At 41.1% G+C, this 15162-nt stretch overlaps 1 protein-coding gene across 3 annotated transcripts in view; it reads right to left on the bottom strand.

The window, feature by feature from the left end:
- ITCH (itchy E3 ubiquitin protein ligase) overlaps positions 1–14073 on the bottom strand; it is a 107367-nt gene extending 93294 nt beyond the window's left edge. The window contains exons 1-2 of one of the 3 annotated variants that reach the window (XM_037043898.1): positions 13930–14073; positions 10120–10203 (exon numbers count right to left, since the gene is read on the bottom strand). Coding sequence is in view for 1 of the 3 variants with exons in the window: in XM_037043897.1 (XP_036899792.1) it covers positions 10069–10080 (12 nt within the window). In the remaining 2 variants the exon portion in view is untranslated. Of the gene's footprint in view, positions 1–10068; positions 10094–10119; positions 10204–13929 lie in introns of those variants that run through there. The other 2 variants (XM_037043899.1, XM_037043897.1) reach the window with 2 other exon arrangements.
- Between the last annotated feature and the right edge of the window lie 1089 nt (positions 14074–15162).

The following is a 15162-nucleotide window of genomic DNA, read 5'->3' as shown; positions in this document are numbered from 1 at the left end:
GCCAGGGCTATTTATTTATTTATAGAGAAAGGAGAAGGGAAGAAGGAAGAGAGGGAGGGAAACATTCAGGTGATGGGAGAAACATCAATCAGTTGTTTCTCACATGCCCCCAACCAGGCCTACAACTTGGGACCTGGCCTACAACCAAGGCATGTGCCCTGATAGGGAATCGAACCTGTGACTTTGAGGTTCTGGCCTGAGAACCTCAAAGGTTTGGCCAGCACTCAATCCACTGAGCCACACCTGTCAGTGTTCCAACATTCTTTATACTCAGGCTATCTTTAACACTATTTTTTCAGTTTACTTACTAAAAAAACAAAACAAAACAAAACAAAACTACTTACAACACTAAATTTTTCATTTTAGCCAAAAATAAGGAATAACTAACATGTGTATGTCAAGAAAATTGTCGTGATAACATAGAAACAGAACAAAGAGCCTGGTGAAAATAAAATCCAAAAATCACTTTCTCATGTTATACAGAATAAACACATTCCACCTTTCTACAATATTTATCAGTCTTTTTAAACATTCTGAATCATAAATTAATTATTGTATCAAGTATCCGCTGCAAAAATCTACATTTTTTCAATGACCAAACCATTTTTCAGTGTTTACAAACCTTTGTAAATACAAAAATTCCACATATAAATGAGTTTAATGAAATTTACCAGGGGTTAACTGAAATAACCAAAAATCCAAAACTAGAAATGTGATAAGCAGTTGAACAACTTTGATACTTCCTTTTTCTTTTTTAAAAAACAAGGTTACTAACAATAGCTATCATATAGTCATCATTTTTTCATGTGCAGTTTCATGACAACCATGGGAAGTAGAAATTACCCATTTTTCAGAGGGAAAAAAATGAAGGCCAGCGTATCTATGTTTAATACAATGATGGAGCTGGCAATACAAATCGCATGCTTTAAAACCATCATATTACACAATTTTTCAAAACTATAATCTTTTCAAATCCTAGTTTCATAAAACAAAAAAACCCTAAGTGCGTAGATAAAGATCCACTTTTTACCTAATTCATCTCCACTGTTTATAAAACTGTCTGACAGAGACTGGCAGCATTTATATTTAGTTATACTGCTAATTAACCTTCAACTATTTGTATAGCACATAAAAACTTACTTGTCCTTCTATTCCACTTGTACAAACTAGAAAATCGTAAGACTATATATGTGATCCATCTTTAAGGAGTTTGCTGGCGCTGAGAGTGTGATGAAGCAAGATCTGCAACATGAAATAAGAGGGATAGCCTGTCCACACAGTGTTATCCTCACATACCCCAGTTTTTACAAAACAAATAGGAAAAGAATCTTTCAAAACTAGCCCTCTTTATCTGTTGTAGGGTTCCAGTGACAAAGGTGACCCCAATACAAGCTTTTGTCCCTTCCTTTGTATTCCCACTACCACCTCCTTAGTCTGGTCTCTTTGCCTCCAAACCCCACCAACTCTAATAAATACTGCAGACCTCAATAATATCAAATAAATCTTCATAAAATCCCATTTAAATTGTCAGCCAATAGGACTTAAGGTTATCCCAAAATAAGATCTCTTAATTCTTCCCAACTTTCTCCTATTACCAGGCCCACACAAAACCCCTTCAGACTAATCTAAACTCCAACTAATCTATTCTCTTCACCCTTGCCCATTCTGAATCCCAGTCTTAAATAACTTCACTTTTTCTGCCTTAATAATTATTCTACATACCCCTCATACAGCCCTAGACTGCTTGGAGGTATTACTTGAACTGTCTTAAATCTTTATGTGGGTAAGGACTTTCTTCCCAGAGAGCAGGGAATATGGGTTATGCTGCAAAAAGTCAAGCCCCAGATCAGAGGTTGCAAAGTGGTAACCCACAAGGTAAATTCAGCCCACAGTGGTAATTTGTTTGGCCCACAGTGTTTATATTATGAATTTTATAAGTTGCCAACATTTAAAAATAATGAGTTCTTACACAAAAACTGAATTTCCAGCTTCTCTTCAGAAAAAAAATTAAGATGTTTAGACCACACGCAGTCTATACTCTCCACTAGATCAATAGTGAACCAACACTGAAGTATATATTTTTAAATGGTTACACTGGTGAATTTTACCTCAATTAAAAAAAAAAAGAAAAGAATGCGTCAGAGCCCTGGTCAAGTAAATAAGTTAGTTAGAGCACGGACCTGATACACCAAGGTTGCATGTTCAATCTCCAGTCAGGGCACATACAAGAACTGACCAAGTAACACATAAATAAGTGGAAAAACAAATCAATATATCTCCGTTTCTCTGGTCATCCCTCTCTCAACATCAATAAATTTTAAAAAGGGAAAAAGAAAAGTGAATCAAAGCTGCCTAACAGTTGTCTAATTGGAGAGACAAATTCCCTCATTCACTTCAGTCCCAACATAATGTATCTTTACTATTTAAAATGTTCATCTAGCCTTTATTGGCTTTTGAATTTATAATGCTCACCCTGGATAAGTGACAAGGTTGGTGGTAATGATGACAAAAATAACAGTAATAATAATTAACATTTCACACTTATTTTGAGCTAACCATTGTACAAAAAATACTTTATCTCAGACTTCCAGCCAAGATGGAGGTGTAGGTAGACACACTTCACCTCCTCACACAACCATAGAAGGAATGATAACCAGATCTCAAAACAAGTAACACTGAGAACTGTCAGAAAATCTAGTTGTATGGAAGTCTGACAACCAAGGATTTAAAGAAACCACATTCATCCAGACAGGCAGGAGGGGCAGAGTCACAGACATGGGCAGAGATACGGTGTGGCAGAGAGAGGTGGCAGTAGCAGAAAGGACAGTCTCACAATCATGTGTAGTGGATAAAAGCCAGGAGGGATACCTTGGGAGCAAAGGATACCTTGGGAGCGAGCAATCCCAGCCCCAGGCCAGGCCACACAGCCCAGGGTTCTGGCACCAGGAAGATAAATCCCCATTACCCTGCCTGTAAAAACCAGAGTGGAGTTGGAGCAGCAGAATAAACTGCCAGATTTTCGCCACTTAAAGGTCCCATATGAACTAAGAACGTACACAAACCCACCCACTAAGGGTTTCACCACCAGGGCAGTAGCTGGAGGGGCACCAATTGCACGCAGGAAGTGGGTGAAGTGACTGGAAATGGGGCAAGTGCCAGAAAAACCTCCAGAAACCAGGCAGCAGCACTGTCCCCTCTCTGGACCCTTCCCACACACAAAGCCACAAAGTCACCCCACCCTGGCAAATACCTGAGACTCCACCCCATACAACTTAACAGGTGCACTAAGTCAGGGAGTCAAAGCAGATCTACCTAATATACAGAAACAAACACAGGGAGGCTGCCAATTTAAGAAGACAAAGAAATATGGCCCCGATGAAAGAACAGGGGGGAAAAAACAGGAAAAGGACTAAACAAAACAAAAATAGTCAACCCATCAGATGCAGAATTTAAAGCACTGGTGATCAGAGTGCTCAGAGAACTCAATGAGTACAGCAAAAACATTAAGGAAGAAATGAAGGTTACACTAAGTAAAATTTTAAAAAATCCACAGGGAACTAACAATTAAGGGAAGGAAAATGGGATTCAAATAAATGATTAGGAACATAGGAAGAAATAAACATTCAATCAGAACAGAAACAAGATTTTTAAAAAATGAGGACAGGCTTAGGAACATTTGGGACAACTTTAAGCGTATCAACATCCGAATCATAGCGGTGCCAGGAGGAGAAGAAGAAGAGCGAGGAATGAGAAACTTATTTGAAAAAATAATTTTAAAAAACTTCCGTAATTTGGGGAAGGAAATAATCATACAAGTCCAGGAATCATAGTCCCAAACAAGTTGGACCCAAAGAGGACCACACCAACACACACCATAATTAGAATGCCAAAAGTTAAAGATAAGGAGAGAATCTTAAAAGCAGCAAGAAAAAGGAGACAATTGCCTACAAAGGAGTTCCCATAAGACTGTCGGCTGATTTCTCAAAAGTAACTTTGCAGGCAAGAAGAGACTGCCAAGAAATAAATATTCAGTCAAGAAAAGCAAGGACCTACAACCTAGATTACTTTACCCAGCAAAGCTATCATTTAGAATGGAAGGGCAGATAAAGTGCTTCCCAACAAAGGTAAGGGTAAAGGAGTTCATCATCACCAAGCCATTATTACATGAAATGTTTTATCATTTAAGACAAAGAGATAAAAACCATGAACATTAAAAAGGCAACAAATTCACAACTATTAACAACAGAATCAAAAAGAAAAAGAGAATTGAAATCTTTTTGAAGATGGCGGTGCAGGCAGACATGGCTCACTTCTTCACACAACCACATCAAAATTACAACTAAAATACAGAACTACCATCACTCAGGAATGTCAGAGATCAAGTTGAACGGAAGTCTGACTACAACAGAATTAAAGAAACCACATCCATCCAGAATAGTAGGAGAGGCGCAGATGCCAAACAGGCAGGAGCCACATCCACATGCAGTGGATAAAAATTCTGGAGGGATGTATCAGGAGTGAGGAGTCCCAGACCCACACTAGGCCCCCCAGCCCAGAATTCCGGCGCCAGGAACATAAGTCCCCAAAACTTCTGGCTGCAAAAATTAGTGGGGATTAAGTCAGTGAAATAAATCACTGGAGCCCCAAGCAGTTCCTCTTGAAGAACCCACACACAGACTCACCTACTTGGACTCATTCCCTCTGAGCTCCAGCACCAGAGAGGCAGCTTGAAAGGCACCAGTGGCAAACAGGAAGAAACGGAAGTATCTGGCATGAGGGTGAGCAGAGGCCATTGTCCCTTTGCTAAATCCTACCCCTCACAGAGCTGGCAAGCTGGTGACATATCTGAGATTCCATCAACCTGGCTAACACTGTTTGACCCACCTTGTAGATCCCCAGAGGCTCTGCCCCACCCAATTTGCAGGCTCAACCAAGCTCCTTTTCCATAGAATGGCTAGTCTTGGCTCCTAAATCCTACTGGCTTCAGTGAGCCCTAGTGCAGCCATAAGAGATTTACAGCTTGGCTTCACCTGGGAATCTCCAAGCACAGTATAAGTAGCAACCATCTCAGATTGCTTTACAGCTCAGGCAGGGTGCCCCAATGGGAAAAACAGGTGGAGGCTGACTTTGGCCTACACCACGTGGGAATCCCCAGGGCCAGTGCACCCAGTGGATAGCTACAGACAGACCACATTCAGAGTAAAACCACCCTGCCCCTGCCCTGCTGATCCTCCACAGAGGGCAGAGGTTGGTGATCAGTAGTCATAGCCAGTCATTGCAGCTAACTGGCCTGGATAAATCCCTCCCACTGATCTGCCAACAGCAACCAAGGCTCAACTACAAGAGGAGGTTGCACTCAGCTCACACAAAGGGTACACCTCAAATACCCAGGTTGGGTAATAGGGAAGGCTATGCCACTGGACCCTACAGGACACCTACTACATTAGGACCAAGTCAAAGCAGCTCTACCTAATACATAGAAACAAACACAGGGAGGCTGCCAAGGAGATAAAGAAACATGGCCCAAATGAAAGATCAAAACTCCAGAAAAAGAGCTAAATGAAATGGAGATAAGCCATATACGAAATGCAAAGTTCAAAACACTGGTTATAAGGATGCTCAAGGAAATTAGTGAGGATCTCAGCAGCATAAAAAAGACCCAGTCAGAAACTAAAAATAGACTAATTCAGGGGTGTCAAATTCATTTTCACCAGGGCCACATCAGCCTAACAGTTGCCTTCAAAGGGCTGAATGTAATTTTAGGACTGTATAAATGTAACTACTCCTTAACAGTTAAGTGAAAGCTCGGTGCTGCTGCCAGGTAGAAACAAGGTGCCGGGCTAGATAAAACAAGGTGGAGGGCCGGATTTGGCTAACTGGACTAATTGAAATAAAGAACAATTTATAGGGAAACAATAGTGGATGAAGCCCAGAATAAAATCATGATTTGGAACATAAGGCAGGCAAAAATAACCAATGAGAACAAGAAGAAAAAGAAAGAATCCCCCCCAAAAAATGAGGATAGCATAAACAGCCTCTGGGACAACTTCAAGAGGTCCAATATTTGCATCACAGGGGTGTCAGATGGAGAAGAGAAAGAGTGAGAAATTGGAAATCTATCTGAAAAAAAATAGTGAAAGAAAACTCCCCTAATTTGGCGAAGGAAAATAGACTTGCAAGTCCAGGAAATACAGAAAGTACCAATTATGATGCATGCAAAGAGGGCCACTCCAAAACACTTCATAAATTAAAAGGCCTAAGGTTAAAAATAAAGAGACTCTTAAAAGCAGCAGAGATAAGAAGTTAACTATCAGATGGTTGACAGATGGGAGCAGGGGCGGGGAGAATGGGTAAAAAGGTGAGGGGATTAAGAAGTACAAATAGGTAGTTACGGAATAGCCATGGAGATATAAAGTACAGTATAGGAAAAGGAGTAGCCAAAGAACATATATGCATGACCCATGGACATGAACAATGGTGGGAGTATTGCCTGAGGGAGTAGGGGGCACTGGGTGAAGGGGGGCAAAGGGAGAAAAATCAGGACAACTATAATTGCATAATCAATTAAATATAATTGGGGGAAAAAAACAAACCTAAGCAAACAACCAGAACAAGAACAGAATCATAGGTATGAAGATGATTTGGACGGTTATCAGCTGGGATGGGGAAGAGGGAGAATGGAGGAAATGGTGCAGGGATTAAGAAGCATAATTGGTTGTAACAAAATAGGGGGATGTTAAGAGTAGTACAGGAAATGGAGATGCCAAAGAATTAACACACACGACCCATGGACACGAACTAACTGGGGGGATTGCTGTGGGGAAAGAGGGGTACCAGGTGGAGGGGAGCAAAAGGAGAAAACTGGGACTATAATGGCATAATCAGTAAAATATACTTTTTTTTAAAAAAAGGACCCTGCCTTGGCTGGTGTGGCTCAGTGGATTGAATGCCAGCCTACAAACCAAAGGGTTTACCAGTTCAATTCCCAGTCAGAGCACATGCCTGGGTTGCAGGCCAGGTCCCCAGTAGGGGGTGCACAAGAGGCAACCGCACACTGATGTTTTGCTCCTCTTCTCCCTCCCTTCCCCTCTCTCTAAAAATAAATAAACAGAATCTTTGTTTTAAAAAAAGGACCCTAAAAAATATACAACTTGGTCAAAGTCATACTGCCAATACATGGTAGAGCCAAAATTCAAAATTAGACAGTTTAACTCTAGCACATACTAGAGTGCTAGAGTTATCCCTATATGATTATATAGGGATATAATCATAGGAATATTATATCCCTATATTAATCCCTATACGATTCCTTAAGACTAGAATACTTTCTTTTTTTAAAAAAAAGATTTTATTTATTTATTTATCTTTAGAGGGGAAGGAGAGAGGGAGAGAAACATCAATGTATGGTTGCCTCTTGTGCGTCCCCTGCTGGGAGTTGGCCTGCAGGGAACTGGCCTGCAACCCAGGCATGTGCCCTGACTGGGAATTGACCAGAGATCCTCTGGTTCGCAGGCCTGTGCTCAATCCACTGAGCTACGCCAGCCAGGGCGACTAGAATACTTTCTTATGTGACCAACTAAACTGATTCTCTGAAACAAAGAATCAAAAGACTAAATTTTAGAGTCTACTCTTTCTTTGCACAAATGATTAAGTAGTAAACCAAAGTTCACCTAAATGCAGATGGCATTTATGGATTTTTTTCCCCTTGTCCTAAAAGAAAAAAAAATTCTCTGTAATTGACAGAGAAAGGGTTAAGGAATCCAATAAACCGTATTCTCTCGGAAAGCCTGTATGTTATTTATTAGACATTTCTGGAGTGAGATAAGCTCCATGTACAAAAATTTTCTTTCTATCTATCAGGGTAAACAGTTTGTAGACATGACATAAAAATGCAAGCTTCTTTAGGGCAGGGACTGCTTTTTCATCATGAATCCCTGTAATGCCCAGCATAAAGCAGTACTTAACATATATTCAATTATATCAGAAATAAGAAACCTAAAAAATTGCAATTCAATGCAATCCTTATTGTATCATCTTGCTTTTTACAATAACTACTGGTAAATGTATTTTCATGACAAAACCAGAAAATCCTTGAGGCAGGGGTTTTATATTAAGCAACCTTTGGGACTTAGCACAATAGGAGCTCAATGAACACTTGCTGAATATTACAAACTTAACATTTCTTTACCTGGGTTCCCTACAAGTCTCTCTTTCTACTCGTGTTCAAAATATAGCTTAAAATGCTTCTCAATTATAAAGCACTAGATATTATGAAGTGCTACTACGAGACATTTCTGAAACCAGTCCTACGTGTTATCAACAAAGCACTGAAAAATTAGTGAACTAGTACAGAAAGTACTAAGTATAATCAAAAAATGAGCTAGAAGGAACCTGAGAGATCATGTTTAACACTTTCAATAAACAAGTGAGGAAACAGAGACCCACAGAGATTTAAGTAAATTGCCCAAGATCACAGAATTTAAGTAACAAGCAATCCAAGGTTGGAACCCAGGTCTTCTGAATGTTTGCCCAGTTTTCTTTCCACAGAGAAGTACTTTGTGAGCTCAGAATGAAGTGGATACTTTTAGAAATATTTTAAAGAAATTTGGTATGTAGAATGATCTTTCCCAGAACATAAGTTTTTGTGAGATATTACATCACCATTAAATAAATGAAAGCTGCCATGCTCCTTTACCTCAGATAACACCATCTCCTTTCCCTTCCTTTTTTTTCCCTATATACGCTTCTCATGTCTTTCCTTTCACTGTCAGATTCTAAGAATTCTTCCTTTTACCATTTCTACTTTCCTCTTACTCATTCTTTTCCTAATATCTCTCACAAAGCATCCCATCTCCTTGTTTTCTCTCCATGATTATAAAAAAGAACAGATTAAACACACGTTTGATTATAGTACTGGGACACCATAATAAGCAAATCACAGCCTTGGCAATTAGTTAACAAAAAGTAAAATAAACAAAGGTTCCTAAAAATGACTGAATAATAAATATTGATGTTTACAATGGAGACAAGAACATTCATGCGAAGGGAGTGGTAATGACAACAAATAGCAGAAAGGTAAAGGTTAGGCAAGGGAAAGGGACCACTCTTTTCTTATTCAGCTTCCTCACCTACCAATTCATCTGCTCTACTCCACTCACTCCCTATTCTCTTATTGCTGTCTTTTTATATGTTCTACTTTTTTTAATCCACTAGTCTTCCTTTCCTCTCTCCCAATCTTTTAAAGTGAATCTGTCCTGTCCTCATCTTTTCTTTTTGACTATTATTGCCAACTTCTCCCCTTTGTAGATCTAGATAATGTCCTAAGTTATAAAAACTCCTGTTTCCTACAGATTTAATATGTATTACTTTATTTGATCCCTACAACAATGTCAGGGAGACAGATAAAAAGCAATACATCTATTTTAGAAATATAAACTGAGTCCCAGCAAGATTAAATAAGTCATGAAAAGTCAGTTTGTCAGTGGCAAAAATCAAATGACAACCCAGACCTATTCTTTCCACGTCCTCCATTTTTTTTCCACTATACCATGTTGCCTTCTTTTTAATGCCTGCACTTTTTTACCATATACATGCAAATGCCTAGATAAGTATACAAAGATGTTTATAAAACAGCACAAATGGGAAAAGTGTGTGTATATCTAAGGAAGCTAGAAAATCAGAAAAGTCAGAGAGCCATACTAAGAGCACCATGTGACCCCAGCTGGTGTAGCTCAGTGGACTGGGTGCAGGAATTGGACCTGAAGGGTCACCAGTTCAATTCCCCAGGTTGCAAGCCAGGTCCCCAGTAGGGAGTGTGCAAGAGGCAACTACACATTCGTCTTTCTCTCCTTCTCTTTCTCCTCCCCTTCCTCTCTAAAACTAAATAAATAAATAAATAAAATCTTTTTAAAAAAGAGCAGTGTGGATCACATGCTAATTCTTACAGAGGAGACTTTGGGTTTCAGCTCTAAGTAGAAACTATTTTTTCAACCAACTGATAGAGCCAGCATTAACAGTCCTCTCTCACCATGCCTCCCACAGCAGTTATATTATATGCCCAAGGCTCACCCTCTGTACCATTCCTGTGCCACAATCTCTCTCACAGGCATGCCATCATACCTGAAGTTCTCACCGTTCAAGTCACGAGTCACTTCTTCGGGTTAAGGTGCTGTCTCCAGAAGGCCACTATTAAATGCATGTTACCTGAAAGGGGGAAAAGGGTCCATTAACACATTGCTTCTATGGTTAAATGCATCAAATTAGTAATGACCTTGGGAATCTGACAGCACAGTATTTTTTTTAAAGGTTCCCTGGATAGATAATTGTTCGTGGGGCAGGCAGGAGACTCATACATAGTGGGTTATTCTGGGTAAGATGGCTACATGGCAAAAAATGAGAGTAGCCATAGAAACACATATTCTAGCTCTAGTCACCCTAAGGACAGTCTCTGCAATCTGGAAGCTCCTAGGGATATGGGGATTAAAAAAACACTCCAAGGATCTGACTGTAGTCAGTTCTGAAAAGAAGAAAAAGAGCTGAGCTGGCAGCAGTTTTCCAAGGACAGTCAGTACACTGCTAGACGGAAGAAGGATAGAAGCAGAAAAAGCTTCTAGTTAACTATGTACTTGTAGTTGTGAGGCTAGTTTCCAACCGAACATTTTTAGCTGAGTGCCAACTTCCCAACCAGAGAATACTGCAATTCAACTCTGCAACACCCCCCCCTTGCTAATTTATATTGACTCAAAGCCAGTATCATTTACAGTCACAAAAATCAACACACCTTTACTGAGCGCTTATTATGAGCCCAGAATTTGACTAGGTACTATAAATACAGAAAAAAAAACTGTATAAACCTTTGCCTTAACTTGGAAAAAAGAAACCAATCCCCAAAACCCAAAATTGAGAGACAAAAAATAAGAAAGTAATTTTAAAAGTTAGTTAATTCTTATCAGCACTAACACAAATTTCTTAAGCCAGAATGAATACAACAAAATTTACTTCTCAGCCAAAGTTCATTGTTAAACTCTTGCCTAAACAGTCAAGAGGCAAAGACTAGAAAAACCTTTCTTTTTCCTTTTGGTCTAATACTAAAAACTCTTTAGTAGCACACATCCATCTTGGTACACTGGAGAATAACCCACAAAAAGTTACAAAACTTGGTTCTACTTCTAGCTCTGATTCTTAGCTCGGTTTAGGTAAATAATTTAACCAGCTTAGGACTTTATTTAAGAAGACAAACAACCCCAGAAAACTAAAAGAATGGACTAGTCTAAGACTAACCTGGTACATATACCTGCCACCAGAGAACTATGTCCACAGGAGGTATCACCAGTCAATCATAACTCCCTTACCCAGAGAACCCATATGACAAAAATCGTTTCTCAACACATTACTTCTAGAAGCTACCTTAAAGCAGAGTTGGCCCATAAACCAAAACATACTTGCCACTGTGGACTAGATAATCTCTGCAATCTCTAAATTTCTAATGCCAAGTTTCTCAGGGTGGAAGAAAAACACTTCTAATAGGCTTAGATCAATAATGTTGACAGTTATAAATTTCAGTCTAAAATCCAAGTTCTCCTCTAAATTGAACCCAATCTGGTTCTTTAAATTTTTGAAAGATGCTAACAAACAATATACTCCAATACCATTAACATATATAGCCTGACAATATTATTTATATTTGCTGATGGGTTTTTGACAGAAAAGGAGCTTTTTACCCAGACTGGCCCTTAAAAAAAATCATCATCCAAAATTACGTCAACAATATTGCACCAGTAAAGAACTAAACCCAATCCTCTGATCATCCCTACAGCCTCTCTCCAAGGTCTAGACTCTTCACTCTCACCTAGACCTCTACAATAGCCGCTCTTCCATCCTCTCACTTATCAGAGCCATCTTTCTAAAACACACATGTATTCATATCACTTCCTTATTTAAAAATTGTTACTGCTACCAACATATAACTCAAGATTTTTAGCATTATACTTAAAACTCTTCATATAATTGTCTCCTTGTACTTTTCTGGCCTCACATTTCATAATACTCTCCTTCTCCACTCGACTCTGTTCCCTGAAACTTTTTTCTTCCATAATCCTCTGCATTGACAAAGCATTAAGATGCTTCCTCTGCCTGCCCTGTTCTTCCCCTTCCCTATCCCTATCACACTTACTCATCATCTATCAGTAAGACCCATATTAAGTACACAGGCAGGTCCTGCCTCCTTCTCTGGCAACCTCAGACAGAACTGGTCACTTCCTCTTGTGTCTCAAAGCTTCTTGAGCTGTCCTTGTTATATCCACAGTATTATTTGCCTCAGTGGCTCCCCAAACCATCACAATTGCGTGAGGCATGTTTTAAAAGGAAATTCTGCAGGTCCAACCCAGGGGTACTAAATCAATCTCAGGAGATGAAACCCTGGAATTTCTACTTTTAAAAAGTTCCCCTAATTATTCTAATGGTCAAATTTGGGTACTAATTGTTTGTCTATCTCTTCCAGTAGGTATAAAGGTGTGTGTGTTTAAGGAATGTAGAAATGATTTTCACTAGAATACACTATGGAAGTATTGTGCACTTGGTTTTTCTTTTGTTTTCATATCACATTTTTGTTGACCCAGGTCATGCTGAAGATGAAGGAATTCCTTTTGGATTCACATCCCCCAAATTTACATTCATTGTTCAAAAAAGCAGTTGAATTTCCACGTTCATATCTAAATATTAAAAATCAAGTAAGTACACCCATGAATACACAATGCAGGCTTTCTCACCAGATCTGCCACAGAACTTTATTTCTGCTGAGTAAAAACCCTTGGCCGATTTTTAGGATAGAAATGCACGCGGCCTTTATATACTTCCATAAGATCGATTTGCACTAGGAAAAATGTCAGAGACCCCAAATTAGTGTAGTGATAGGTGGCTGACTCCAGTACCTCAATAATTTTCAAGGAAAAATTACATTCTTCTCTCCCCACCCGTCACTCCCCCCAATAAAATGTAACAACATTAAGATAGACTATAACCAAGAAAAAAGGTTTAGTTGTTAACGGGGAATCATGAATTTCGGGGAGTTTGCAATTTCACCTGGTTACATCTCTAACTTCAGGCCCAACCTCGGGGGACAGACCGTGTTTTATCTCTGTAAATCGCGACTCGGAACTAAGTCTGAAAACTTGATTCCTCACCAACTCATGTCCTCATCCTGTTAGGGCCCTTAGAATACGTTCACCGCTACTCTTTCCTTTTCTCTACTAAAGAAAAGGGCACTTTGAGGAGGGTGGACAGTGACAGTTCCACGTCTGCAAAACTTGGCGCCGGGAGGCGCCAGCGGGACCGCGATAGAAGCGGGCACCTAGGAGGGCGCCCGGGCCGGGACCACCACGCTGGAGGACAATGGAGGGAGGAAACACAGAGACAAGGGGAAGCAGCGGCGGTGCTAGGCCCCCCTCACGACTGTGGGCTCCAAGAAGTCTCGGGAAGACCAGCCGGGTGGCAGGTGGGCCCAGCCACCGCCCCTTAAAGGGCCACGTCGCCCGCGCGGACCGCTGCCGCTGGGCCCCGCGTTAAGGCCGGGCCCCGAGAGAGTGGCCCCGGGCAGGACTGCGGAGCTGGACCCTGACGGTTCTGGCCACAGCCAATCCCTCTCATAACCTGGCGCTCGCGGGCCGAGAAGCTCCAGAGTCTCAGCCCGACGGTGGCCTTTCGGCGCGTCCGGCCGTGTCCTCCCCACCCCCCCCACCCCCCGCCACCCCCAGCCGCAGCCACTAGCCCGAGGTCTCCGCGCCCCCAACGGGCACCGGCTCTGAGGGAATAGCGAGCAGCCGCGGATCTGGGTTCCGGCTTGCGCGCCGCATTCCTCCACTCCTCATTCTCCTCCGACACTTTTTCCCCCCTGTCCCCTGAACTGCCCCCAGTCCGCCAGTGGGTGTTTACCGGGACTCGGGGCGGCGGCGACTCCTCAGTCCCTCGACTAAGATGGCAGCCGGTCCCGAGCCCCAACTACAGCGACTAGAGCGAGTTGGCGGCCAATGCGCAGGCGCCTCCGGATTTGGACCGATTCGCACTACAATCCCCAGAAGGCCTTGCGCACTAGCCCGCCCTCCAGAATTGGCAGGGGACTGGTAGCCCCTTCTAGATCGGTGTGCTTGCCTTCCCAGGTGAGAGGAGCTCTTGAATTGCTCCCAGCATCTCTAAGCTTTTCTTTTAACCCCCCACCCTCACCAACAGCACAAACTCTAAAGTCTGTAGCTTGGTTCCCAAACTACAGTGTGAATCAAAATCACCCGAAGGACTTGTTAAATCTTAGACCGCTAGACCCCACCCCCAGAGTTTGTAATTCAACAGATCTGGGATGGGTTCCATTGTAATAATTTGCATTTCTAACAAGCTCTGTGGTGTGCTACTGGTGAAGGATCATGCTTTGAAAAACACTGGATTATAGTACTCTCCGGGGTTAACCTAGATTGGGGTCAAATCTACCTTTTACAAGGGTACACTTAGGGATGATGAAAATAGTTTACGCAACCTGGCAGATGTTCTAAGACCTGATCAATAAGCTTCTTAAATTCTCACAACAAATCTACAAGGGAAGTACCCTCACTATCCTCACTTTACAGATGCATAAATCAGGTCGTATGGCTTCAGAGTCCATCCTCTTAACTTCCTTCATAGGTTCTTTGTGAAAATGAATATATCGTGCAATTACACTCAGAAACGCAAGTAAGTGCTTAATAATTAGTCACCTTTGTTATTATTGTATAGCATGTTTCCTCCTAGTGAAAATAATCTTTTGCCACCTGGAAAGTCACTCACACTTTTCAAAGTACTTTTAAATCCCCCATGTTAATGTTTCCTGAAATATGTCTTAGGAGAGTTTTTTAAAGATACAGATTCCAAGACCTGTATGCCATGAAGATTCTCTAGGGCAGTCATTCTCAGACTTCAGTGCCCACCAGAATCACCTGGAGGATTTGTTAAACAGTAGATTGCTGGGCTCCACCCCCATAATTTCCAACTCAGTAGGTCCCCCTGGGGTGGGTCTGAAAATGTACATTTTTTAATCAAGGACCACATCTGGAGAATCCCTGCCATAGGGCACTGTTTCTCAATTTTTTTTTCCAATTACAGTTTACACTCAATGTTATTTTCTATTAGTTTATATTCAAT

The sequence above is a fragment of the Sturnira hondurensis genome, unplaced genomic scaffold (assembly GCF_014824575.4).
Source record: "Sturnira hondurensis isolate 20B ecotype Veracruz unplaced genomic scaffold, ASM1482457v3 Scaffold0004136, whole genome shotgun sequence".
NCBI classification, from domain to species: domain Eukaryota; kingdom Metazoa; phylum Chordata; class Mammalia; order Chiroptera; family Phyllostomidae; genus Sturnira; species Sturnira hondurensis.
Note: the sequence above shows the minus strand (reverse complement) of the source record. Positions and strands in the feature narration are given on the sequence as shown.